At 43.0% G+C, this 25,370-nt stretch overlaps 1 protein-coding gene across 6 annotated transcripts in view; it reads right to left on the bottom strand.

Annotated features, from left to right (window-relative positions):
- Window positions 1-7,178: 7,178 nt before the first annotated feature.
- CDIN1 (CDAN1 interacting nuclease 1) overlaps window positions 7,179-25,370 on the bottom strand; it is a 203,824-nt gene continuing 185,632 nt past the window's right edge. For 4 of the 6 annotated variants that reach the window (XM_059372468.1, XM_059372471.1, XM_059372473.1 and 1 more), the window contains one exon: window positions 7,179-8,450. In XM_059372468.1, the coding sequence (XP_059228451.1) occupies window positions 8,321-8,450 (130 nt within the window). In that variant the 3' untranslated portion in view covers window positions 7,179-8,320. Of the gene's footprint in view, window positions 8,451-14,879; window positions 14,985-24,852; window positions 24,977-25,370 lie in introns of those variants that run through there. The other 2 variants (XM_059372470.1, XM_059372469.1) reach the window with 2 other exon arrangements.

Genomic DNA, 25,370 nt, shown 5'->3' with positions numbered 1-25,370 from the left:
CCAGGTGCCCCGGAGTACAGGTCGAGAATATTCTAGGCTAACCACTTTTGGTGATGACCAGAAAGGTCCATGGATTATTGTTGGTTTAAGTATTATCTCATCCTTATATAGAAGAGAAGACGGTAAACATAACATCTCTGGACTCCCCCCGCCCCACCACCAGCAATGGAAGGAAAATCAGATGAACACGGACATTGGCCAGGGGAAAAAGAAGTCTTAAAAAGTTGCCAGATTCATTCTTAGTGGCACATTCTTAGACGCAATGGCAATGTATAGAAAGCATTGCCAAACAGTAAAAGTTTTAGGTGCTTTAAGTGCAAGTACAATGAGAATTATTTCTGTCAAAATGCTAGTTGATTTCTACAATAGAGATTAGGGTATCAGGGCAGGGCAAAACCAGTAAGGTTCATTTAAAAATACACCATGATCGTTTACTTTGTAAATAATGTAACAAAGGTACTACTGAAAATTCCTTCCAGAATAAATTATTAATCCTTCAGGGGAGAGGACAGTGGACAAGAGGCTAGGAGGGACAGATTCTGGTCCTGCCCTTAATTCGTTAGCTATGTGACCTTGGACAAGTCCCATAACCTCTGCAGACTTCAATTTTTTTCATCTACACAATGACATATCTGGTTCCTTCACTTCTACAATTCTCTGAGTCTATGAGTCAAACTGGTCTCATCTTTGCTAATGGCTCAATTTTACTTTCCAGACACCTCTTAGGGAATTGTCAGGGAGATGCAAGAAAATGCAATTCAGTTTTCACATGAGTTTCTTTGCTCACGCCACGCCCCCACGCTGCCGTTTTTAACCCCTCTGTCATTGCAGAAACACTTTCAAGGATAGTGGGGGAGCAAGTAAGAGGAAAATAATTTACCAAAAGACTGGCTTTTACATTTACATGCAAAGCACTATGTCCACTTTGCCATCTCTTCCGTTGCTCAGCTTTTCGATTATTCAGTTATGTTGGATTGTTTCTCATGTATTGGAAAAATGCTTCTTAAAAAATTGTAACTTTGAAAACCGGGATGGAGACTTCTATTCAAATCAGCAAGAAACAAAATAGTTTTTTGACTTTTCTCTAATTTTCCATGTGCAATGATTTAGTTATTATTTTAGCTGCTAGAATAAACTGATACAAGCACAAGGTTTCAGGGAAATTATTTATATCTTAATAATAAGTATATTAACAAAAACTGCATTACCAGGTAAAACCTACCAATCTTCTTTGTCCTGGAAAATATTTTAACACTTCTTGGGAGTGTATCTTAAAACCAATACTACAAATGAACAATCACGACCTTATAGAAATGCACTGTACTACATAGGAAATTGATACCCAGATGATATCAAGGCCGTCAGACAGAAGGCAGGCACAGTCCGCAGCTGACCTTGAAACCCCAGGCTGGTTTTACTGACAAAACAACAGAACACCTAAGGAACATGTAAGACCATCTCCTAGAAGATAATCCTCAAATCTGAACACCCTTAGGCAGAGCTCCAAATAGAGAGACCCCATGTTTTTCATCAATAATGTCATTTGACTTGTAGGTATTTACTCAAGGAAATAATTATCTGTGGCCTTCCACTGTTTGAGTCTTTAGGCCCTAGTTCTATGGACATATTTAGCTTATGTGACTCACTAAGCAGACTTTAGCCAGGGACAGAGAGTTCACTTGATGTCACAGACCCCGTGGAAAATGTTACTGCTTGTTTTACTGCTCAGGCTGACGAACAAGGTTATGAGGTCCTTTCCAAATGCTTTGAATTTATACTTGCACTAAATATGAATGGCCTAGGGCTGAAATTGGAAATATGTGGCATCTATATGTGATCACAACCCACTTCAAAAACGAGTGCCCGTAACTGAGCATACCTCTATTTCCTGCTGAGCTGAACGCAGTCTCAGAATCCTTAGCAGCAAACGCAGCCGCTATAACCAAATAGTGAACTCTTTTTGCTGCCCATATTCTAGAATTAAAGTATCTTATTAAAAGCCTCAAAGGTTTGCCTCTTTCCTTATTATACGGTGACTGACTTTGCTGAAATTTTTAAACCCTTGTTTTCATTTTGCTACGTAATATATGTATTTTTTTTTCAAGAACCGCCTTTTATTGTGTATTTTAAAATTCCCCACAGCACTGAAACACTTTGAAAATATCCATTAGGGACTCAGGAAATATTTGTGTTTTGAATAGCTGAAATGCTAGAAATGGAAGACCAAAATATCACATAGAACCAAAGAGGACTTGGTCTCAGGACTATGTCAGAGAGAACTGGGTGTCTGTACTCTCCAGACACTGATGGAAGGGATCATGGCCCATATGGCCCTCCAAATTAAGGTCTGGGAAACTGGCAAAGAAGAAACATGGAAGTTCCGGTTCCTTTTACAAGTTTCCAAAATATGAGGAAATAGACCAAATGCCTAGGACTTTGAAATGATCATGTTTGATTTAATGACTAACAGGGAAACGCCCACTGAGCAGTTCATGGACAGTGTCTCTCCTAAGTCAGATCCTGTTGGCAAACAACCAAAGAACCCTTCTCTCCTGACTCAGTCAGCCACTTCTATAGTCAGGAAGCACTTTGCCAACAATTGAGCATTAAAAAATGAGCAATTAAAAGGTACTGTTTGCAGTTAACTTAACTTAAGTTAGCACTAGGGCTAACTTGAAGGTAATCGCACTGAGATCTCACGAATTCCCCTTCAAACTAAGTATGCATCCTGAGATATTATGATTGATGAACCTGCTTTGAGATTTTGAAGGTTTCTAAAGTAATTCTTTAATACCAATATTGCTTTTCTGATTCTGGTAAATACACTCAGTTTTCAGCTGAAGAAAGTGAGAAACAGGTAAAATTAAAAGAGTTCCGATTATTTCTTTTAAAGCAAGTGAATGAGAATATATTTAGCGTAAGTTTCTATTCTTTCCTTTGTTCCTTCCACATGCACTAAGCACCTGTTCTCTGCCAGGATCTCCCTTGGCAGTTGGGGGCTAGGCAGAGAACAAAACAAATACTGTAGGTGGCTTATCATCTAGGTCGGCAATCTCTCCATGAAATAACTCCAGAGGGAAAGAAGTCAACAGTGGAGACCAGGGTGCTTCTATCTATCAGTTTACTTATGAAAGATCGTAAGGTGGTTTTGATGACATAAATTTTGATTTGCTCTATACGAGAAATTTCAGTTAAAACTCAAGAATGCAGATAGCCTACTATAGACACACTAAATTATTTTTTCTGAATGTATCTGTGTTGAACATAAAAATGGCAAAGGCATTTTTTTTTTTTAAAGGAAAAAGTGCTAGTTATTCTAGAAATACCTTTAACAAGGGCAGTTTGCAGGGGGAATTCATGACCGCTTTAGGTTAATGGTCATTGGCTTCATGTTCGGCCCTCAATTAAACTCTGAACTTCAATTGTTATTACTTAATTGACTTGGTTCTATTTCACGTCAGCATTTCAAAATGACCTTCCCTTTAAAAAGTAAAAATTACGTTGACATAGCACCCTGGGTCTTTAGCTGAGCCTGACATTGCTGTGGGAGTCCCACGCTGTTTTATATATGGTTGGGCCTAGAATTTGCTTAGCTTTGCTATCACTGGGGTACTTCCCATCATCCTTGCCTTTGATAGGAGACAGCTCTAGATAAATCCAAGTGAGGAAGGAAAAGGAATGAAAAACTAAATGTATCGGGTGCCATGATTATTAAGATGCAAAATAAATCTACAGATACTTCATTCTAAGCACAGGGGGTTCGTCTTAAATACCTTCGGCACCAAAATTAAATATTATACCATACCTGTTTTAAAAAGGTATTGTCAGGGGATGCCTGGGTGGCTCAGTTGGTTAAGGGCCTGCCTTCGGCTCAGGTCATGATCCCAGCGTCCTGGGATCGAGTCCCACATTGGGCTCCTTGCTCAGCAGGGAGCTTTCTTCTCCCTCTGCCTGCCTCTCTGTCTGCCTGTGCTTACTCTCTCTGACAAATAAATAAATAAAATCTTTAAAAATAAAATAAAATAAAAAGGTACTATCGGTATCTTTTCCTTATACACAAGCAACTCCAAATGTTTCGTTGTTCCACTTAACTAGATGAAAACTTAAATCCCCTTTACTTACACGTAAAAACAATAAGAACAAGTTGGATTTATTTAACTAATGAGTTGGATTTTATAGAAAGGAGGTATGACGCCAAGGTCTAACTCTGCTATACTCACGGAAATGAATTAAGGCATCAAATGAGCATTCCCCTTCCCCCTGTATTGTGGAAAAGTTTTAAAAGTCTTTTGGAAGTACTTTGATCCAGCTTTGAAATCATTTTAGTGGATTACTATTGTATGAAAACTCTAATTTATTGTGCTTGACCTAAGCAGCTCTTTGTCTCACGGCCATATTCAAAACAATAGCAGGAAAGTGAAACACACAAGGGGAGCCCGAGCTCTTCTGGTTATTATTTCATAATCCATCTTCCTTATTTAAACTTTGGAATCCAGGCATGGTCTTAATAAAGGATCATGTTGACTATGTATGGGAAGGTTAGTTTGGGACTCTACAACGAGAGGGTCCCCACTGTGTCACCGCCACACTTCCGTCCCCGAAGAGTGACTCTGGGGACAGGTTGGGAGAAGTGCTGCTCTGTAAATGGTGACATTGCAGGCAGACTCCCCATTCTTTGGATTTCGGTTTCCTCTCCTGTTGAGCTAGCTCTGCGCCTTTACCCTAAGGAACCTTGTCCCAGTTGGAAGATTTTCTGCCTCTCGCCATCCCCCCGCTGCCCCTTGCTGAGGCAACTTGCTCTCATTGGATCACGTGGAAAAGGGTGAGATTCTCCTAAGAACAGGCGAGGGGTGCTTCTCTAGTGAATTCAGACTGGCATTTTACTCATTTGTCGTTTTAATCAGCACACACCCTCCCTCCCCTCCCCTCCCTCACTCAGGCTCAAAGCTGCTTTAAAATTCACTTGTGTTTCAGGCCCTGTTTGCTGAAACACTTCCTCACAGCCTGAGCCTGAACCTCAAACCGCATTAGACCCTGTCAAATCTTATCTGAGAACTTCCATAATTCTTCAGATTCTTCAAGTGTACTTGCTCCCCGCCCATCCCCACCCTAAAGGCACACGGATCAGGATTTAGATGGGATGCGAGTTAGTTTTGGGACCCTTTGCCAGAGAGCACTGGAGTCCGTGAGTAGTGAGGAAATGCAGAATACATGGCCATGTGTGTGAACACTGGCACCGAGCGTGAAGGGGAAGAGGATAGGGCAGAGGTGGGCGAAGTGTGGCTGCACATGAAAGCAGCAAAAATTTCAGTTAGTCGAAACGCTAGGTCTGTACTGGGGGGGCATGTTAAGAGCCTACCACCGAGGTATTTCAGTTCCACAGAGGCCAAGGAACAACAGGTGGAGCTTTCCAGGCAAAGGGAGTGAATTAACTGTTCACTTGGCCGCCGTGCCCGGATTAGCATGGCCCACCAGGGACCATTTAGTGGATGACCTCGCCCAGAGCTCTACTCGATTCCCTTGTGGCTTGAAGGAGTTAATGCATCCCCCAAAGACCAACAATGTATCATCCTTTGCAGCACGGACTCAAGCCTCGCCGATAATGAGCAGGTACACACACCTATAGTTTGAAGAGAATTATTTCCCCTGGAGATCCAGCCTTCTGCTTTGGACTCCTAAGCTTTCCCTTTTATATATGGCTTTAGGAGAGTTGAGAAAAGTTGACATAAACCTCACTAGAAGGCAGGTGAAAAAAAATCCTCCCACTTTTTTTTTGTTGGGGCGGGATGTGTAGGGATGAGGGTGGAAAGGAGTCTCTGAAGTCACCTGAAATTTCGGTGCTGGGTCAGCCTTGCCCTCAGCGGTCCCCGAGCCACGCTTCAGATGGGGACCTTTGTTTGTGACTGCAGATGCTTGACAGAACATCATTTAGTTTTACACACAGTCCTACTTTATACACACTCCATCACATAGTTTATCACCGCAGTTTGCAAAATCTTCCATAAAACAAGATTTGGCTTTAATGTTAATGTTCTAATGATGACAGCAATTAAAAAAAAAAAAAAAAAAGTTGTCATGGCTCACTTTCTAGGGCCATTTTTATTGTTAAAACAAAAAACCCCCCCCCCCCCCCAAAACAAACAAAACAAAACAAAAAAAACCAAACCCAAACAAGTAAACAACGTCTATCGATAAAACAGAGGTAAGTATTTCTCCCATAAAAGGAAAAAGAACAAAGAGATTTTAAGCTTCCCATTTGGGAACTCGACTTCCGTCTCCCTACACTCTTCCAATAGAGTAACAGTCCTAATAATCGCGTTAGTTTTATGTGGGCAAAAGCTTAGTTTGAATAACTTGTAACTTTATCATGATATGGATAGTTTGCTGGTTTCTTTTCCCACTTTTTAGGGCCAAATGTTAACCCCCCCCTTCATGGAGAGGTGGCGTTGCCTCTGCAGAGACCAACAGCTTCTCCCAGCACAGGAAGTCAGGGCACCCGGTGGAAGGGGGACTAGGAAATGCGAGCACCTCTTTTTACCTCTTCATTTATTTGTGCCCCCTCCTCATAAATTTGTTTGATGTAAAACAAACAAATCCTTGACAAGGGTTTAACAGGCTTTTCAACATCTGTGCAGATAAATGTAATTTATTCCTAAAGCAGACAAAGCAGCTTAGAGGAGGCCATGGAAACTGTTGAACAACAGTTTTGGTTAAAGTGGGTGTGTGTGTACACACGTGTGTGTGCATGTGTGTTCAGTAAGGGCAGTGGTTTCAGATCACTCCCTTGCACTCACAGAATCTGCTCGATACTTCTACACTGAAACAGACGCCTGCCGGAGCCTCCTTCCCAGCTCATCTCCTTCCTTTTTTGTTTAGTGCAACCCACAGCAGAGTTCAAATCCACACGTCTGGACCGGACGTGTCTGAGTCCTTCAAAAGGAGAGGCAGCTGGCAGACTTTTGCCAAACCTCCTTTAGGTACCAAATGAACAAGGAACAAATGGCATATTTAGTCTCTTGAAAGAAGCAAGCAGTATATGTAACTTAAAGGTGTCTGCAGAAGTTCTCAGTTAATTCCAAAGTCATCTTCGACATTTTAAAAGATAGGTATTTTCAACAAGGGGGCAAATATTTTATAAATACATTTTGGGGAATAGAGAAGTTTTTAGTCTCCCAAACTGCAGATTTATAATGAATTTATTGATGTTTTCCATTAGACTGAAGTTTGGTTTGCGGTATAAAAAGTGAATAGATTAAAGTGAACAAATACAAAATCCCTTTTATTTTGCTTATTTGAAAAAAATCACCCCAGGTTTATTTCTGGTACACTTAATTCATTCAAAGCTGAACATTGCTAATACCTAAGTTATCGGAGTGTTATGTAATTACGTAGTATAAAATGCAGATACAAAGCAGCGCACAGAATGTGCTTTTAAAAAATTGTACTCCTAAAAATACTGACTACCCATACATACTGACAAGTAGCCGTGTTTAAAAATAAACTTTTGCCCAGGCTGGTGCCACGCTTCAGCGGTCTCCCCTGAGCACCCCAGTCCAAAGGAGGAGTATGGTTTCCAGACACAATGTAACCAATACTTTTACAGGAGATAAAGAGAAAGTCTTTGGTGTTCAAATAAGTATTATAAAAAGAGGAAATTCTCATCAAGTATATTTTTTCAGCTTGGCCTAATGCCAGCGAAGTCAGGAAACCGTAAAGACTGGACAAAACTAGCATGCGCTACCATCAAGGTCTACTGAAGCCTTGCAGGTGAGAACAGAAATCGAGTTTCAGCCTCCACGTCTTCCACTCTGCTAATCTGTTAGATTATTCCTTGATGGGGATGTAACACTGGGTCCCTGTGAGTGGATAGGGAGAGAACAGGGGAAGGAGGGAGGAAAGAATGAATGGAGGCTTTTGGGTGGGTGGGGGGGTGCGGAAAGAGGGTGATTCGGGAACTGGGAGGAGAATTGAAAAATCACACCTTTCAGTTCCCACGTTTCTTCTTTTGTTCAGTATACAAGGAGAAACCATCCGGAAGGAAGAGAGATTATGACTATCTGTAAACTAACTGTTTGACAGAGACAGAAATGCTGATAATGAGTGGGTTGTGTCTGTAGTTCTTGGCTGTTCACATCAGCAAGGGATGAAGGAAAACAGAAACTCTTGATATGTTTGTCTGAAGAGGTAGTGGTGTGGCCACGGGCAGCAAGAGTTCAGCTCAAGTTCAGGGCAGATGCTGCCAGGAGTTTACACGGCAGGAAAGTCAAATTGCTTCCGGATTCACCTCTTCCTCCTGGCTTCTCTTCCAGGATCATCAGGGTCAGGCGACACTGTGGCACAGGGTGACGATGTCCGTGGGGAAACAGGCTTTGAGCAGGATGCCCCGCTCCCGGTTACAGTCCAGCTCCTGGATGAAGCCGTACCAATAGATGACCAAGCCCGGTCCGAATCTGCAAAAACACGGCAAGACAGCATGTGTGTATTGTATCGATGTCATTCTAGAGAAAGGTCATCTCGGAAGCATTGCTAAGACGATTCAGTGACATTACTGTGCAAAGCTTTTGTTTTGATTGCTACAGTTGGGTCGGAGGGCTGAACTTTCAGGAATGAGCTTAGTCAGTAGAAGTACCACTGCTGTCATGGACAGACTTGGGACCTTTCAAGGAACTTGAAGTATCTCAAATGCACGCACGGCCCTAATTACCTTCCAGTAAGGTGTTCTGAAGTCGGGCTGATGTGAGTACCTAAGTGATGATGGAGAACATCCCCACTGATGAGCTGGGGAGCACCAGATTTGGTGCCACCTTACCCTACTTGTCTGTTTCCAACTAAGGGGGAAAATAAAAGAGTGAAGAATAAGGTAAAAAGCAGCACAGCTCAAGGCCATCTTCTGGCTAGCGTATTCTATGCGCACACTCAAGGGCAGAGCTCCCTTCTGCCATCCATTCTTTCAGCTCTTCAAAAACAAACAAACCCATATGGCAACAGGGAACCCTCAGCGAGACCTCATCCCTGACCCTTCATCTGTGCATACAACCTCTATATGTGTGAAATTGGGTTGTAGGTTCTTATCATGAAGATGATGGATTAGGTCGTGTGGACTTGTGAAGACGTATAGACAGACGCTGGCTTAAAACCCCCATCTTTCTCAACTGTGCCTCCAAATTATCTCCAAATTGGTTAGCAGCAGACTCAGGAAGTAGCCCTGCAGACGACTTCACCCATCAGGAAGTTGAGACCTCTAGGCTGGGTTCATAAAGATGTAATCACTATCCATCACCGTGCACACGGAGAGGTTTTGCACTTCAGTTTCACGTTTTTCCTACTGAGAGTACTTAATTAAAGGGCAGCACTACTTTGGGTGTCATGTTGCAGGAATTTTGCAGTGAAATCATAAATTATGAATGTTGGGTTAGTAAAAGGATGTCTAAAAACAGAACTGCTTTTTGTATTCTGACATTATGGCAGGCTGAGCCACGTTAGGCCAAAAAGCTTTTTCCCTCACTGATTTATTACATGCTGTAGTATACTTGCCAAAACTAATAGTACAGTATGGGCTGCAAGATACTGTATGCACAGGAACAAGTTCAGTGGGGTGTCATGGAATGGTTTATTTGGGGATTCACATCCGTAGGGTAGCCGAGTCAGAGGCAAGGTTAATTCAGACTTTTGGACAGAATCAGGAGATGGTGGCCCATCTACAAAGGAGAGGCTCTTGGGGGGGGGGGGGGGAGACCCAGGAGCTGTGTACAGTGAGGTGGCCTTGGAGCAGTAGACTCAACGAGATTTCCCTGTGTGCGGGGCTGCCCGCAGACGAGCCTGGTGAGCCCTGGCTTCCATTTCAAAGAGGGTTTCTTAATAGCTTGCACTAACAATGGTCTGCATCTGGGACATCTACCATTTGGTACCTCTATTTTACAGAGAACTCTGAGTAGTAGTAAATGATGTCTGATTTGTCCAAACAAGTCTGGCAAGGGCAGGAAGATCCGCAGTTCTGAGGACCGTGTCTGAGGAGCCTTGGAGTCTTCTGTCTATAAAAGCAGCCGAGTCACCGCCTCGACGGACCTAACACTGAGCTCAAGACATTTCTCCATTGGGTTACGCAGCCATCTGGGAGACCACGATGTTCTTTGGAAAGGCACTAATATTTTTACAAAGGGAGGAAAAAAATGTGATCTAACCAGTCATGGAAAAGAACAAAAGAATATATGGGGGTCATAAACAACAAGCTCAGTATTTTAAAGATTTAATAAAACCAAAACACATATCACCAGTGCCGAGAGAGTAGGAGCGGCAAGCACTTTCCCTGAACAGTTAAATCATGAGCCAAAGGACACGAAGCATGACAGCTCTTTGCAAAAATGGCATTTTCCAGGCAGGAAAGCCAGGCTGGGGAACACCTCAATGCCCAAGAAAATGGACTGGTTTCACTTACGAGGCAACAGATGAACTCTGCAACTTGAAAAGGTTTCACGAGGCTGTGAATGTGAACATTTCGTTGTAGTGGTTCACTGCTAGGACTCCCTGAAGGTAGGATCACAGATCTCTGAATGATTTTCAGTATATAGTAGTGACATATCGTAAGGCTCTACCATCTAAGTCTGTTTCTTCCTTGTGGATGGAACAATATTAACTCGGAACTACTAGCCCCTCCCGTGGCTCAGAAGCTCTAACAATATGCACTTAATTAGAAAACAAGGCAACACAACTTGTCCTTGTAAATGGCAACTGGTAGGAAAAGGTTTTCCAATTCTGTGTTCTTTGAAGGACAGAAGTAATAGGGACTCACAGGGTGACAAATTTGGAAATTTCATGATCGAACAAGGTCTGGCTGTGTTCCTGATACCTACTTGACTGTATCTCTGAGCTTTCTCCCACAATTCAGGATCCAGAGATTATCAAATGGCTGGCAAGATAACCTTCTAGCAACGTATCTGTTTATGAAGAGGCTGACCAAATTAAGCGACTTCGTAGAATCAATTCCTTGGTTATCTGAACCAACAGAAGGGAACATTTTGGTTGATAATTAAAAAAAAAAAAATCTAACTCTAGCATTTCCTTTTGAAAAGGTGTAGACCAGGAAGAAAACAGGACCTAGGAAATTTTTAGGTAGGTCAAGTATACATGCTTGTGGGTTGAGTGATTTCACCTCTTTGATGCCTGTTCCCATTAATTGGGGCACTACTGTACAAGAATGAGATCACTGAGAAGGCAAACATAACCTTGTGGCCAGTACAAATCAAAGAGACTGTTAACTGCATTGAAAAGGAACGGGAGTCAGTGGGTGTGAGGGAATGAGCAAAGCAGAAGGTTGGTCTGCTGCTGGGTTTGCAGTTCTTCCTACAAGCCGGACACACTCAGGAATGGGATGTATACGGATTATCTGAATGGATTCTGTAAACACATTTCAAGGTTGACTATAATTTTAAGGTTACTATACCCGTGATCAAGTAAGAAGATCAAAGGCTCCATCCAAATGGATTTTAAAGACTCCTGGGGAGCAGAAAGAGAATGTGAGGGAGTCCTTTTGCTTGCAAATGAAATACCACCAAATGTGCAAAACCAACAAATACCTCCGGGGTGTGGGGGGGGGGGGGGGGACGTGGAAGTTAAGAGAGCCAGGACAGACCGGGAGGGTGTGTATGAAAGAGGAAGTTCCCTGTAAGTAACAAGAGCCTTACAAACGCGTGTGGAAGGGGTCTCTCTGGTGTCCTCTCATTTTAGAGTATTTAGAGAAGTTAAATGGGAGACTATGGAATGAAAGCTGGATACCCTTGTGTGGTTGTGTGCACATCTGTACCCCAGAGATTATCTCTGCTAGATTCCTGATGCTGCCGAGGGTGAAGACCATGTTTCATTTACACACGTGTTCCCCAGGCCTAGCATGGTGCCTGGCTGGTATCGGCTCCTCTCAAGGGCAGGAACAGAGATAACGATAGGAAAAGACAGCTCTCTGGGGCTCGCTGAATCACTGGCCGACCAGCGGTAGCAAGCTTGCTGGCAAGATTCATCCACTGCCATGGCCTGGCCTTTTAACTAGGGACCATGATGAGCCCACGGATGGAAAATTTACAGATTTGTAATGTAAATTACAAATGTAAATGTAATGTAAATTACAAATGGCAATGATGGCAACAGTTACAACGTTGCCTATTACCACTTCCGTGGCACTTACTCCGTGCCAGACACTGTTCTAAGCACTTCACACGCATCCAGCCATTTATTTCTCAGTGCCACTCCACGAGATAGGTGCCATTAATGTCCCCATACTGCAGATGAAGAAACTGAGGCACAGAACAATTAAGCAGCTGGCCAAAGGGCTCATGGTAAAAAGTGGAAGAACCAGTTTTGGAAACTCTGGCAGTCTGGTTGCAGGGTCTGTGACTGTCTCACTGTAAAGTAGCAATTGACAGGGGACATCCTATTAGACCTTGACCCAAAAAGAGAGGAAGTGCCTTCTGCAGCAGTGAGACCATGTCTCGAGGGTTGTGCAGGTTTCCGGTGTCACGTTTTTAAGAGGAAGATCTCTGGACTGGAATTGATCGAGAGGAGAATGCTAGGATATTTGAGGAACTGTTAGAATAACAGAGCATGTGTGACCTAGAAATAAGCACGTAGGGTGTTAACATGCTCATTTACCAGCCTCTGATTTTTAGGGCACTCCTGGGGAGAAGGGATTAGATTCATGCTGTAGCTCTCGGTCAGACTTAGGGTAATGTCTCTGAGTTACCCAGAACTGTATATTAATTCAACTTGAAGAACAATTTTTCTACCAAAGTAGCTTTTGAGAACACAGAGTAAGCTGCCTTACAAATTAGTGACATTTCTGTGACTGGATCTATTAAATTGAGGCTGGGCTTTCATCAATTCTTTAAAAAAATGGAGCCAACCCATAAGTTTTGTTTTGTTTTGTTTTGCTTTTTAATATGAAATCCTGCGTACTCAGCGTCTTTTGAGAAATTAGTTGATCTGGCAACAATCAGCTGGAGCTAAGCAAGAGTTGCCCCCTTCAGACAAGACATATGTTTCAGGTTTGGTGTGGTCCCCACCATTCTCTGGTACTCCCTGAGGTCGAGGCTCAATACCAGGTGCCATCTACCTTTGTGTGGGTGCCACAGACCGTCCTTGCAGAGACCCGTTTCTCCGTACTCCCACCTCTGTCAAATTTGGGAAAGCAAAAGAGAATGGCAGAGGGTTTTGTGTTTCAAGAAAAAAAATCAAAGAAGCCACATTTCTTTTGCTCTGCCTTCTCTGCCTGCTTAATGTGGTCTACCTGCCCCAACCGACATTTGAATTCTTGACCCCAGCCCTGAGATCTCAGAGGTTCCCAAACTGGGGCCAGAGCCTCTTGAGATAATAGAGCCTTATGCACGCCAAGCACTATCCTCAGACAGAAAAAATAAAGATGTCTTATTATAAACATGCAGATAAAATAGGATTCACAGTAGTTTTCTGTCATTATGGATTGTCTAAGTAGGTGGGATCTAAAAGCACAGCCATAATCACATGGGGGATAGCAAAACTTGCTTAAGGATTTCCACATTTGGCAAGATGGGGAGACGTTGTTCTAATCTGGCCAGAACTTCTATGGGTGGATGTTACATACAGGTGGAATGCTGTGTCTATGAAATGGGTAATTGTAAGGCATATTAAAGACTTGTGAAAATACCTAGCAAATTTGTAACTAACCTGTCCTTTACACAGAAGGTTCATTTTTTTTTTTTCAAAGATTTTATTTATTGGACAGACAGAGATCACAAGTAGGCAGAGAGGAAGGCAGAGAGGGAGAGAGGAGGAAGCAGGCTCACTGCTGAGCAGAGAGCCCGATGCGAGGCTAGATCTCAGCACCCTGAGATTGTGACCCGAGCTGAAGGCAGAGGCTTTAACCCACTGAGCCACCCAGGTGCCCCAAGGTTCAACTTTATAGTAAAAAATGAGCTAGAGAAAAAGGCTCCTAGGTATGGCATCAGATCCCATATAGAACTCACTCTACAGACAGCAGTCTTTACATATAGGAAAAGAGGTTCACAAGAGAAGCATCAGACTAAATTGGGCCACAACAGAAATGAAGAAAGGCCCACAGCAGTGGCAGATCTGGAGTGCTGAGCTGCAGCTAAGAGATGCAGACTGATTCTATGGTCAGCTGTCTTCCCAGCTGACCTCAACAATCCCTGCCTCTTGGGATTCAGGCCCTCATATACTCTCCCCCTGAACGCTGGCTGGATCTAGTGACTTGCTTCTAACAAGGAATAGTGCTACCAGACACTTTCTCTTGCCTTCTCGACTTGTATACTTTGATGAAGCAAACGGCCATTTGGGAGAGGCCTGAGTGGCAGGGAAGCGAGGGTGGCCTGTGGCCCACAATCAGACAGGAATGGAGCCCTCGGCGCAATAGCACCCAAGAGCTGAATCCTGCCAATGACCCCTGAGTTTGCAAGTGTTTCTTTCCTCAAACCTTCAGAGGAGACCACACTCCCTGGACCAGTGTCTTGAATGTGGCCCGTGACAGAGAAGAAAGAAGAGAACCCAGTTAGGCTAGGCCTGTTCTCCTGAATCACAGAAAAAAGTGGGGTAACAAATGTGTGTTACTTTAATTCGCTCTAGAGCAACAACACACACGCTGGACTTGAGTAATCAAAGACCATTCTTCGCATATGCAGTATGGAAAGGCCTAGTGGCTTTTGATTCCAGTTACATTCTAAATCCAGAATCTACAGCAGGAGTTACCAGAGGAGATTATCCGCAAGTAGCCACTCTTCATCAAGGCTAATCAGTTATAAAGCAACGCTGTACTTTGACCCTAATGGAGCTCCCCGGCTCCTAACTTGGACTGTATGCCAGCACCTCTGCCTGCTGCATATCTAGGACACTGGGGTTACCCAAGGATGGAGAGAAGTCATATATAAAATGAAGGATTCTGGATATTCTGGATGTTTCCTCCAGGGCTGTGGTTTCGGTGCTGCTTGGTTATCGGGCTTCCGAGGCTGCAAGGATGAGACGGAGACAGGGTGTGAGAGGGCGGGTGATGGGCAGAACGCTTGCCAGTCAAGGTGAGGGACTTCTGACGAGGGAAGAGACATTTAAAAACCTCCAGCTGTGGCCATCTGAGGCTGTTTGGTGTTGGGGAAATAGGCTCCATCAGTCACGGGTGCTGAGGAGAGACCAGGATAAGCAGATGGCTACGTTTTGTTAAGTTAAAAAGAGCGGGGCATTCTGTAATAGAGCCACTGCCACCAAGGATGTTCTACAAATGGGACTTCAGTGAGTAAATGCTTAGTTTTCCGGAAGAATTTAGCTATCCTCGGGCAGTCCCCTAGGATGTCAAAATATGGATGTTGGACAGAATTGGAGTTATGAATCATGTCTTTCGCTGCAGGATTTTCTGAGAAACTCAGAGGTATGGATAGAAAATCTGGGCCCCTAAATTCAGGAAAGATTTGCTTACTCTTGCTCAGCTATTAAAAAAAAAAAAAAAAAAATACACTGCCTTTCCTTGCCACATCTCTATACTATTTTTTAAAAAGCAGACATTTCTTGGATGGTATTTTTACTTATGGAGAAAAGGGAAGAAGATTAAGTGTCTATCGTTAGCCTTTTCCTTTAGGCTTCTTCACAGAGTGCTGAAATGAAAGGTGTAGATGGAGGAAGTCAGGTTTCTAATCACTGTTAGAAACCATTTTTGCTAAATTAGCCCCAGTAACTCCCTGGTTGGTGTCCTTGACCGGACATTATAGTGTCTGTCTAAAAACACATATCAAGGAGGGCCTGGCTGGCCCAGTCGGTAGAGCACGTGACTCTGGATGTCATGGTTGTAAGTTCAAGCCCCAGGTTGGATGCGGAGATTACTTAAAAATAAAATCTTAGAAGAAATACACATATAAAATGATATGATTCCAATAACCAACGCTAAAGAGGTAACATCACCACCACACTTAGCACACGACAGGCAGTGTCGCAAGGCCTTTTCCATGTACAGATCTGATACTCACAAGCAACCTAGGAGTGTCCCCATTTCACAGAGGAGAAGAAACAGGAGGCAAAAAAGGGGAGGCTTTGAACTCCAGCAATCTGGCTCTCTGGCTTGTACTTGTAACTACTACACTATACGGTCTCTCACTGTGCCTTGTATTTACACAGCAATTTCTAACAGTCATTCAATTGTGGAAAAATATTTACAGCCCCTGGAAAAGAGAGCCAGGCAGGGGCCCGGAAGGCAGGCGACTCATCAAAAGCCCAGCATAGGAGTGGAGATTCACCTGTCTACAAGGAATAATTCTTCAAGTGTGAAGTCAATAGTTTCACACGAAAAAGTTTATCTAGCTACTCGTTTCGATTTAAGTGTCACAGTGTTTAGGCAGTATATGGAAAAGCGACTTACAATTCAGGTAAATTAAAATGATTACATTTGAGGGAGCCTATTGAAAGCATCTGACAATCAGTAAAGTAAACGAGGGAATGAGAATTACTGAATCACTGCATAAAGTTCAGAGGAGAGAGAGGTCTCCCTGCTGTGAAGGGATTCAGAAGTTATGGGGCGGAATCTAAACATGAGGAAAGAGGAGTAAATCCAGAACACTGTCTCAGCCTGTTCACCTAAATGGAAATAAACAGCTGGAATAAGTTATGAGGAAAACTGAGGAAAGCAACGGGTCTAAGTGAGCGTATCAGCTGGAGATTTGTTTTTCCAGAAAAGGAGGTTCAGACTTCCAAGGAGGGTTGTGCAATGAACTCCAAAGGCCCATTTTTGCTCCTAAAATATCTTGAGTATAGCGATGTAGCTTATGATTGTTATGTTTGCCCAGAGCCCAAGTTCTAAGAGAAAAATCACATCTCTCAAAAAAAAAAAACAAACAAACAAAAAAACAAACCAATAATCATGCTATGCTTGTTACCACTTTCAGTAATAGGAAAGGGAAGGGTGGTGGGATTCATGTATTCCAGAATCTGCCTCTCTACTACATAGAATACGGGAAACTCATGAGGTTGATCTAATACTTCCCTTTGCAATGAGCTAAATCACCATGACTACATAAAAAAGGACATTCGATGCACTAGGGGTCCACAGTGTAAGTCTGGATCGACACAAGAAACAGTTTTCAAGTGAAGGATAACAAGAGGACTATGCAAGGATTTGATGAGTTTAGTCAAGTCTCTTGTCCATGAGGGCCTTCAAACAAAAATAAAAACTGTGTTGATTCAAATCTTGGTTTCTGAAACAAATCTTTTATTTAAATTCACAGGTAAATTAAAAAAAAAAAAATCCTTCTCCAGAAGAAGAACAGCCCAGAATATATATTCTAAGTTTTTTCTCTTTCTCCTTTTGAGTTGCTGTGTGGGCTCTGCACTATCTTCTGAGGATGTGTGCAGACATGTGGCTGTTGGAAGTCAATGGTTTCACCATCAAAAAGACTTGCATGTGGTTTTCATGAAGGATGCATTCTCAAACACAGAGTTCAGGACGGCCGAGAAATAGAAAACATCTTGTAATTGTTTTAAAATAAACTCTCCCACTGTTTATTTCATTTTAATCTGCATGTCGTAGATTGGTTATGTACTTGTTAATCACTGTTGTATGTATCTCAGACAGAGTTGTAAATAACTTCTCAGTCCAACTGAAATATGCTTGCACATGTTTATATGCAAGATGTGTATGTAAATACGTGTACAATAATAATAGATTAGTGAACAGGTAATACAGCATTGTAAGGTTCTGGCACTACGGTCAATTTAATATACAATGCAAATATTCTTTTTCTGCAGTTTCTAGAGGTGAAATAAAAATATTAACTTGCTTGTTTTATTTACGTTCTTGTTTGGTAAGTCTGGGTTTGCAAAAATGAAATGACTAAAGGGAGAGAACCCTAGTTACAAATATTCTCCCTCCATTCATAGTGCTGTTATTAAAAATAAAACTCTAGCTCTTTGTAACAGCGGCTCACTAGAATTTTGAAAATAAAAAAGGAAAGCTATAAGTACTCATTTCACGTCAGGTCTTTATGCCACACAGAAAATAAACAGAAAATACCTTATTTTGAAGAAAACTTAAAATGTATATAAATATACAACCACAACCACCTGAAATTCTCCTTGATGTTTATATAACTTGGCATTTTCACGTCGACATTAAATTGCCTGGAAAAGTGCTTAATTTCCACTCCACTTTGTCCTGTGTTGGATATGCTTAGATGCCATACTTAACTGTCTCTGTGGCCTGTCGTGAATTTCCTCTCACAAGAGAAAAACAGAGATGAGTGGGATGGAAACCAATGGCAGAAGCTCGCTTGTCTTTCATCTCCAGTCTTTAATATGGGTTTCCTTAGAGAAATGCTTATTCCTGGGACTGGGTCAGCCGTGCTGTATTTTATCTACCAAGAATTGAAATGTACATGTGCGTGCACGCACATGAATCTTTGTCCAAGCTTGCACGTGGCTTCACAGCAGAACAGGACAAGCTCATGTGGTCATGGCCAGTTCTGTCCCTGCCTCAGTTCTTTTGTCTATAAAATGGGTGTGATGCAGATCTTTGCAAATAGAAAATACAAGGGACCCAAAACACAACAAGGGGCTAGTTAGGAATTATCCCATCATCTTTATCCAAAATGTCTTCTGAAGGTAACCATTTTAAGCAGAATTTAGTCCCCATTTTCTGTGATGACACTATTATTGGGCACAAGGATTCTGGAAGATGTTTCTTCTGTATGTGGGTATTTCTAAAGTTTAAAAAGCACCAAACATGTGTCTCATGCAAGTTGCTTGTGATGCAGGATGTCAGTGGACTCGTTATTTCCTTCAAGGTGTTTAATAAATATTTTCAACTCAAAAAAACCCCACAGAACTACACACAAGCCTGCAAACCCATCCTGCACAGAGCACGAGTCACAAAAACCTCCCCCATCTCCTTAAATAGCTTACAACTTCTTTCCATAATATGGGATCAAAATCTATTTACATTTTAGGTGTAAAATAGAAGTTATCAATTGAATACATAAAATATTAAAAGGTCCACAGCAAAAAGATTAAGTACAATGACACAATGGCACTCTAAAAGTCTTCCTAGACAAGGAGAGCTCAGCTAAGTTGCATTGATCCATAAAATGGCCCTTTTAATTTTCTCCATTATAGAGTCACCTTTTGGGGGGAGAAGGAAGAGTGTGATTAGAGGCCAGAGACACGTCAAGAAATGGTGGGATCAGATGCATATTGAGACTGTCTTGTTATGAAACTAGGGGATAAACTTAAGTCTGATAGACCTGGTTTCTGTTTCAAATGAGGACGTATGGAATGGATAGCATCTCCTCAAATGGGAAGAGAGAAATACCAAAGTCCTAAACCCTAAAAGTCACAAAGCACCCAAGGTCATGTTTACTTTGAAAGCATTTAAGTACTAGGAGCACTTCAGGGGGACCTTGGGTACAAATTATACCTATTAGAATTTATACCCCAGCCTTCTTCCAAAAGTTGGGGGTACTTTACAAAATTGGTTGTGTGAATTATTATGTTTTCTCAGTTATTTCCCCAGGGAAACATGCCAAAGGCAAACCCATCATTTCACCTGATTTAGTGTTTGAGGCCAGAGATTTTATAATTGATAGGATGACCATAATAATGGATAGTGATCATCATACTGGTAAAGCCTGGGCTGACTGGCACAAATGGCCCATTTCGATGTTTACCAGTTAAAGTCTACCCCTGACTTGCTCTAATAAATTTTGAGGTTATTTCTGAACTCTGCATTTCTAACTTTCTAAACACTAAATTTAGAAATGTGTTATAAAATAGAAAAGGTTTTCTTATATAAATATTGCCTACTCCAAATAGGTTTTGTCACACAGTCTTTATTAGGTAGAGGGGAATGGGGTCTTTCTTTTCTTGGCTCAGGTCTCAAAAGATTACAGGGTAACCCAGAGTTCAGGCAGACGTTTATCTCAAGGCACAAAGAGATTTATGCGTTCTGGATATATAAAAGTCTGCTTAAAATAAAAAATTATTGGAATTTTCATCCTTGGCAAAGTCAAATAACTAAAGGATTAAGGCTGATACACGTTGCCCTATAAATCTATCATTAACCAAATGTGACACAATGCTTCAGGTATGTCAAATCCCAACTTGCTCTAAATGGGTAGTTAAAATTTTCTCTCACAATAAATATTTCACGATAAGAAAAAGCTTGTCAGCTAACTAACACAATCCTCAAATGCAAAACTCCAAATTTTTACAGATCCATGAAGGCAGGTAAAGGCTGGATTGCGGGGAGGTGGGGGAGTAGAAGTTGGAACCATCCAGGTCCTTAGCAAAAAAAAAAGAAAAGAAAAGGCCAGGTAATAGGAAACAAAACAGGACTCTTGGGGGGAAAAATAAAATATATGGATAATCCGGTCTTGCAGGTATCAAACACTTCCAGAATATGTAAACTCTACAGGGTAGCTTGTGTATCAGGAGCCCACAGGGGTCAGCCAGTAAATACTGGCTGAGTAGATACCAGAATGCATGGATGAACACTGTGTAGAGCTCCTGTCCCGGGAGATGCTAGGAGTGATAACATGCAATTGGAGACAAAAAAAGGAAATTTTTAGAGAGAAGATGAGCCTTAAGATTATGCCCACTTGTGTACTCTGAAGAGCTAGTCCCAGAGGTTCCACTCTTCAGGATCTAGGTTTTTTCCAGCTTGTTAGTGGGAAGAGAGGATGCTGTGGTTTAAAATCTGGTGGGATGTGTGAGTACTGCTCCCTGGAAGGGACACCCCTGGTATTTGTGGTCCTGAAGGGAGGTGGGCGGGAATTGGCTGCTGAGGAGAAAAACTAAACATCCAGGAGCCAATTGCTGCCCACGGGTGGCTCTCCAAGTCCTTTAAATACAATCAATTTAGGTAGGCTTTTGTTTACTGTAGCTTTTATCTAGAAGATAAGGTTGTAAAAACGTCAATCACAGTGAAGTACTACCACTCCTGGGCGGTATCTCAGCCGGCTCATCTGTTTTACTTCTTCCTCCCTTTCCAAATACCTCAAGGTGTTTAAGATGAGTGAGAAGATATCCAACTATTAAAGTGAACTGTATTTGTGTATGACACATGGATTTGCACTCGGTCAACCGCAAATACCATCCCTGCGGTGCCCCTGTTCCCAAGTTCAATAGGAGGGCCCCCGCCTGTGTTCCCCTCACGGCTTTACTCTGCCACACAAAAGCTCTACAGAATGAGCTTTGTGCCCTCTCCAACAGAGCACCTTTAAGAAAAGGAGAGTCTGAGGGCACTATATTGGGGTAAGGCTTTTCATTTATTTATGCCCAGCCTCTGGACAAAAGAGGCATGGGACGATAAAATAATGAAACAAATAGAAAGTGGGGCTCAGGGAAGTTCAGAGACCATATGTCCTTACTTTATTGTTAAATTGAACTCGGAGGTCAAATAGATAGTTAGGAAATTTTAAATGTAAGCCCATAAAGATCCTACCTGATTTTGTGTATAAAGGCATGATGTAGTTCATGGATCCCTAACTCGAGGCTCTGAGCCAGGACAGCTTCTGAGTGAGGAGGGAAACTCAGAGTGAAAAGGCCCCTGGGCCAGCTCCAGAAGAAGGGCAGTGAGGCGGACAGGACAGCTGCGAGCAGGCAGACCCATGGGAGGGAGGGAAGTTGGGAATCACTTGAAACAGACTTAATGCTGGAGAGGGCTGGCGGGCCCTCCTGGGTAGGTTAGGGTCGAGTTGAGGGTTTGCATGGTGGAAGATATCTTATCTGTCATTCTTTGGGTTTTGAGTCATTCCCCAGGTCTGGGCTTCATGAGTAATTTTTCTATTTGATCTCCTTCTGAATACAACTTGAGTAAGGCATTCTAGTGCACGTAATGCCCTGTTGTTAACCCCATTTCTGACTCAGGTCCCTTAGATTCAAAGAATGCTTGATGGACCCATATGGTAGAAGTAGCCCCCATCTTTAGAAGTGGTAGGAGAGACAGACCATTACTTCCCAGAGTGAAATAATACCACCGACAGTCCTGTTGAGAATTGCCAGAACCGCAATCCTGACAGCAGCTACTGAGCCATCACTACAGGCCAACCACTCCTCAGCTCTTCGGAGGCGTGGTCTCATTTAAAACAAAAGCTATGAATGGCTAATAGGAGTGCTTCTATTTTCGTGTTGAGAAAACGATTACAGAGCTCTGCTCAAGGGACCCTGGTGACCAGGAAGAACACGGATACTGAGTGCTTTCTCCTGCCTAACACTTTGCGGGCCACTTCCTACACACCATTTAATACCTGCAATGGGCCCATGAGGTCGGAAGTTCTAACAGGGCCATTTTGGAAAACAAAACACAAATGCAGAGAGGTCAAGTTCTTTATCACACAAGGAGATAAAGCTCCAAGGTGGCCAAGGCACCAACCCAGATCTGTCCCCTGTCACGCTCCCTCTCTGAACAGCTACCTTACGTGGTCCTGAGCTTGGGAGTCCCCGTTAGTGTCTAGTTTCAATACAAACCCTTTACTTTGGGATTCTTCCATGGGCAATAAGTCCTCCCTCTCCTATAAAATATGGAGGCTGAAGACCGTCATCTTCACATACCTCCCGTTTTTAACTTCTGTGTCTTAACTTGTCTATCCAGAAAGCAGGCCTCATAGCATTTGCACCCTGGAGTTAAGGTGGATTGGAGAATCAATAAGCTTCATAACACTTCAACTTGTGTATATTCATTATTGCCCCATTACAAAAATTCTACCCCAGAGTAGAATCTGATAAAGAAACTTCCGCAACCTTTACTCCCCCCTTCCCAGTCCATGAATGTGTAGATTTATCTCAGGAGGACTGGGAATAAATCCACTAACAAGAAGAAAACTGGACAGCCAAGTACTCATCAAGGCAGGGCTTGGAAGTCCTTTACCTAGGCTTAACCCAGGGAGAAAAAGTCAAGGTGAGGAACCAAGGGAGAGGGAGTGTGAGTAAGGGAGAGTTGAACAGCAACCACCTTTATAATTCAACTAGATGCTTCTCTGAGCCCTAAGGCAGGAAAGGTCACTTCACAGTCATTCCTGCCTTTAAAAAGAAAGGCCCATCAGCATCATGTGACCAGGAAAAACTACTTCAAAAGAGACAGGAGAGAAAACCTGAGTGATGTCAGTGATCTAAGTTTTATTTAAATAGAGGCTCCTGTTCTTCATGACAGGACACCCCTGTGCCTGTTTCCATATTTAGGTCCCGGGTTGCATGACAGAGGGGGGCTGCACACACCAATTTCAGGGCAAGGTTGTGAAGCTTCATTGTACTTATCCTAAACTATTTCCTGTCAGACCAAGGGCCTTGTGAAAACTCTCATAGTTCATCTCTGTAACAAATGGTTTTATTATCTAAAAAAATGAGAACCATGAACGAACCATGTTGATCATCTTAATCTAATACTTAAAGACTCAGGAAACTTCTCACTCAGGAAACAATCAGAAACTCAGATTGTCCTGACAAAAGTAACACAAAGAGACTTTCGGGACCCCATGGCTGGCCCTTAGAACAGATGGGGACCACATAATGGGTCTTCAGGAAGCTCAGCAGCGAGCAGTATTTTCTAAAGGTGGCCAATCTCTGTTTTCTTGTGATTGAAAAGCTGCTTATTGGATAATTGTAGGAAAGCAATATTAGACCAAGGGTAGGTTTTTTTTTTTTTTGGAAACAGGTGAAGGACCATGTGAGTGTGGCAAACTACACGGTGGGATCCCAAGGCCAGGTCACACTTTAGTGAACTCTGGTTCTAAAGACCACATAGGAGCACCTCGGAGCACCCGCAGACCCAGACTATCCTGTCTGGTGTTCCAGGCCCTGTGCAAGGCTGACCTCCCTTTTGTCCTCACTGCATGACAGAGGCAATATCACCTGCTGCCTTCCTGAAAATGCTGCCAGGTTCCAGGGGAGCCACAAGGACAAGAACACCACCCTTGTCTTCCAGGTGCTCTCAGCCATAAGGGAGACTGGCGGGTTAAAAGGTAGCATGAGGAGACCAAGGTTGTAAGAGAACAGGGCAGACGGCAGATGGTAGTCCGAAGAAGGCCAGGGAAGGCCGGGATCAGAGATGAGGTGACCTTGGGAGAAAGTCTTGAAAATCAAGGTTCACTAAGTAAGGGAAGAGGCTTCCAGGAGAGAGACAGGCATTTGCAGACAGAGAGATGAAAAAAGGCATGGAGGTGTTTGAGGCAGTGTGGAAGAGGTCTGGAAAAAACAAGACCGTGGGCTTGGCAGAAGACAGGGCTGGAGAACTTGGGTGGGAGTGGGGCTGCTGAGGGCCAGAGGGGCACTGTCCAGCTGACTGAAGCATTTTGAGGGCTGAGGGGATGGTAGGCACGAGTGGAGAGGGCACCTCTTCCCACGGATCCCACCACACTGCAGACACATCAGCCCTTTGCCCCAGGGGGATCCTCTTTCATGAAACCCAAGGCTATGTTTCTGTGTGGAATTTCTGAGCTAAATATTTACTTTTGCAGGGCCAGGGTATCTACTATAGCTCACTTATTTGGGGGGTAAACACATTAAAGAAAAGTATACATTAAAACAAATCTTTCCCCTTCCACCCACATTTCCAGTCCACACAGAGAAAAGGCTGCCATTCAAAAAATACCACAAAACTATCCCGAGGGCTCAACTTTCTGGAGTCCTTGGGACGAAGTCTGTAGTATGTAAACAGCCACAGCCTTGCTCCGCGGGGTTCCTCCAGTTTGTATTCTTTGAGAATTCTGCCTGCATGAGGCCAGCAGCTCACAGTTTCCTTAGTGGCTTACGCAGCAACCTTACCCTACTTAATAGGAGTCATTGGTGAAATTTTTTGGAGATAAGGACTTCCAGGAGTGAGTTCCCTTCTGGTTGTTTTTTGATTAAAAGCAAGACAAGGCAGAGCTACTCCAAACCCGTAGCTTTACTTTGCAGACTCTGTCGGCTCCAAGTTGGCCCCACGTAGGCCACTGGGGCCGGGCCTGTGGTCTGATTCCATCGAGCTGAAAGCAATCTGTCAGTGGGGAGAGGAGTTACGGAGGTTATTTTAAACATTCAGTTAAGCTTGTGATGGTCTTCTTTGAGAGGCATTCCTGGATGCAAACTGCCTCATCCTGGGTTACATAAGCTATTGAAGGAGGTTAGACGGAGGTCCCTGCAGTCAGAGAGCTGGTCCACCCATGTTGCCATTAGCTGATTAATAGGTGTTTATTTTTAGGGCTTGAACTAACAGGCCACACTAAGGCCAATGCAAGGCAACATTTGAAGTAATCTGTGAGTGCCCCACACTTGCAAAAGACCTTACTTTTCTGGGCAGTTGTTGTAGCTAAGAAGTCCTGGCCAGACTAGCAAAATTTAATGCCAATGACAGTGAAAGCCCTACTCTTCATTATACAAGAGGGCTACTG

Source organism: Mustela nigripes, chromosome 13 (assembly GCF_022355385.1).
Source record: "Mustela nigripes isolate SB6536 chromosome 13, MUSNIG.SB6536, whole genome shotgun sequence".
Classification (NCBI taxonomy): Eukaryota; Metazoa; Chordata; class Mammalia; order Carnivora; family Mustelidae; genus Mustela; species Mustela nigripes.
The sequence above is the reverse complement of the archived record's forward strand: the minus strand, read 5'-3'. Positions and strand labels throughout refer to the sequence as shown.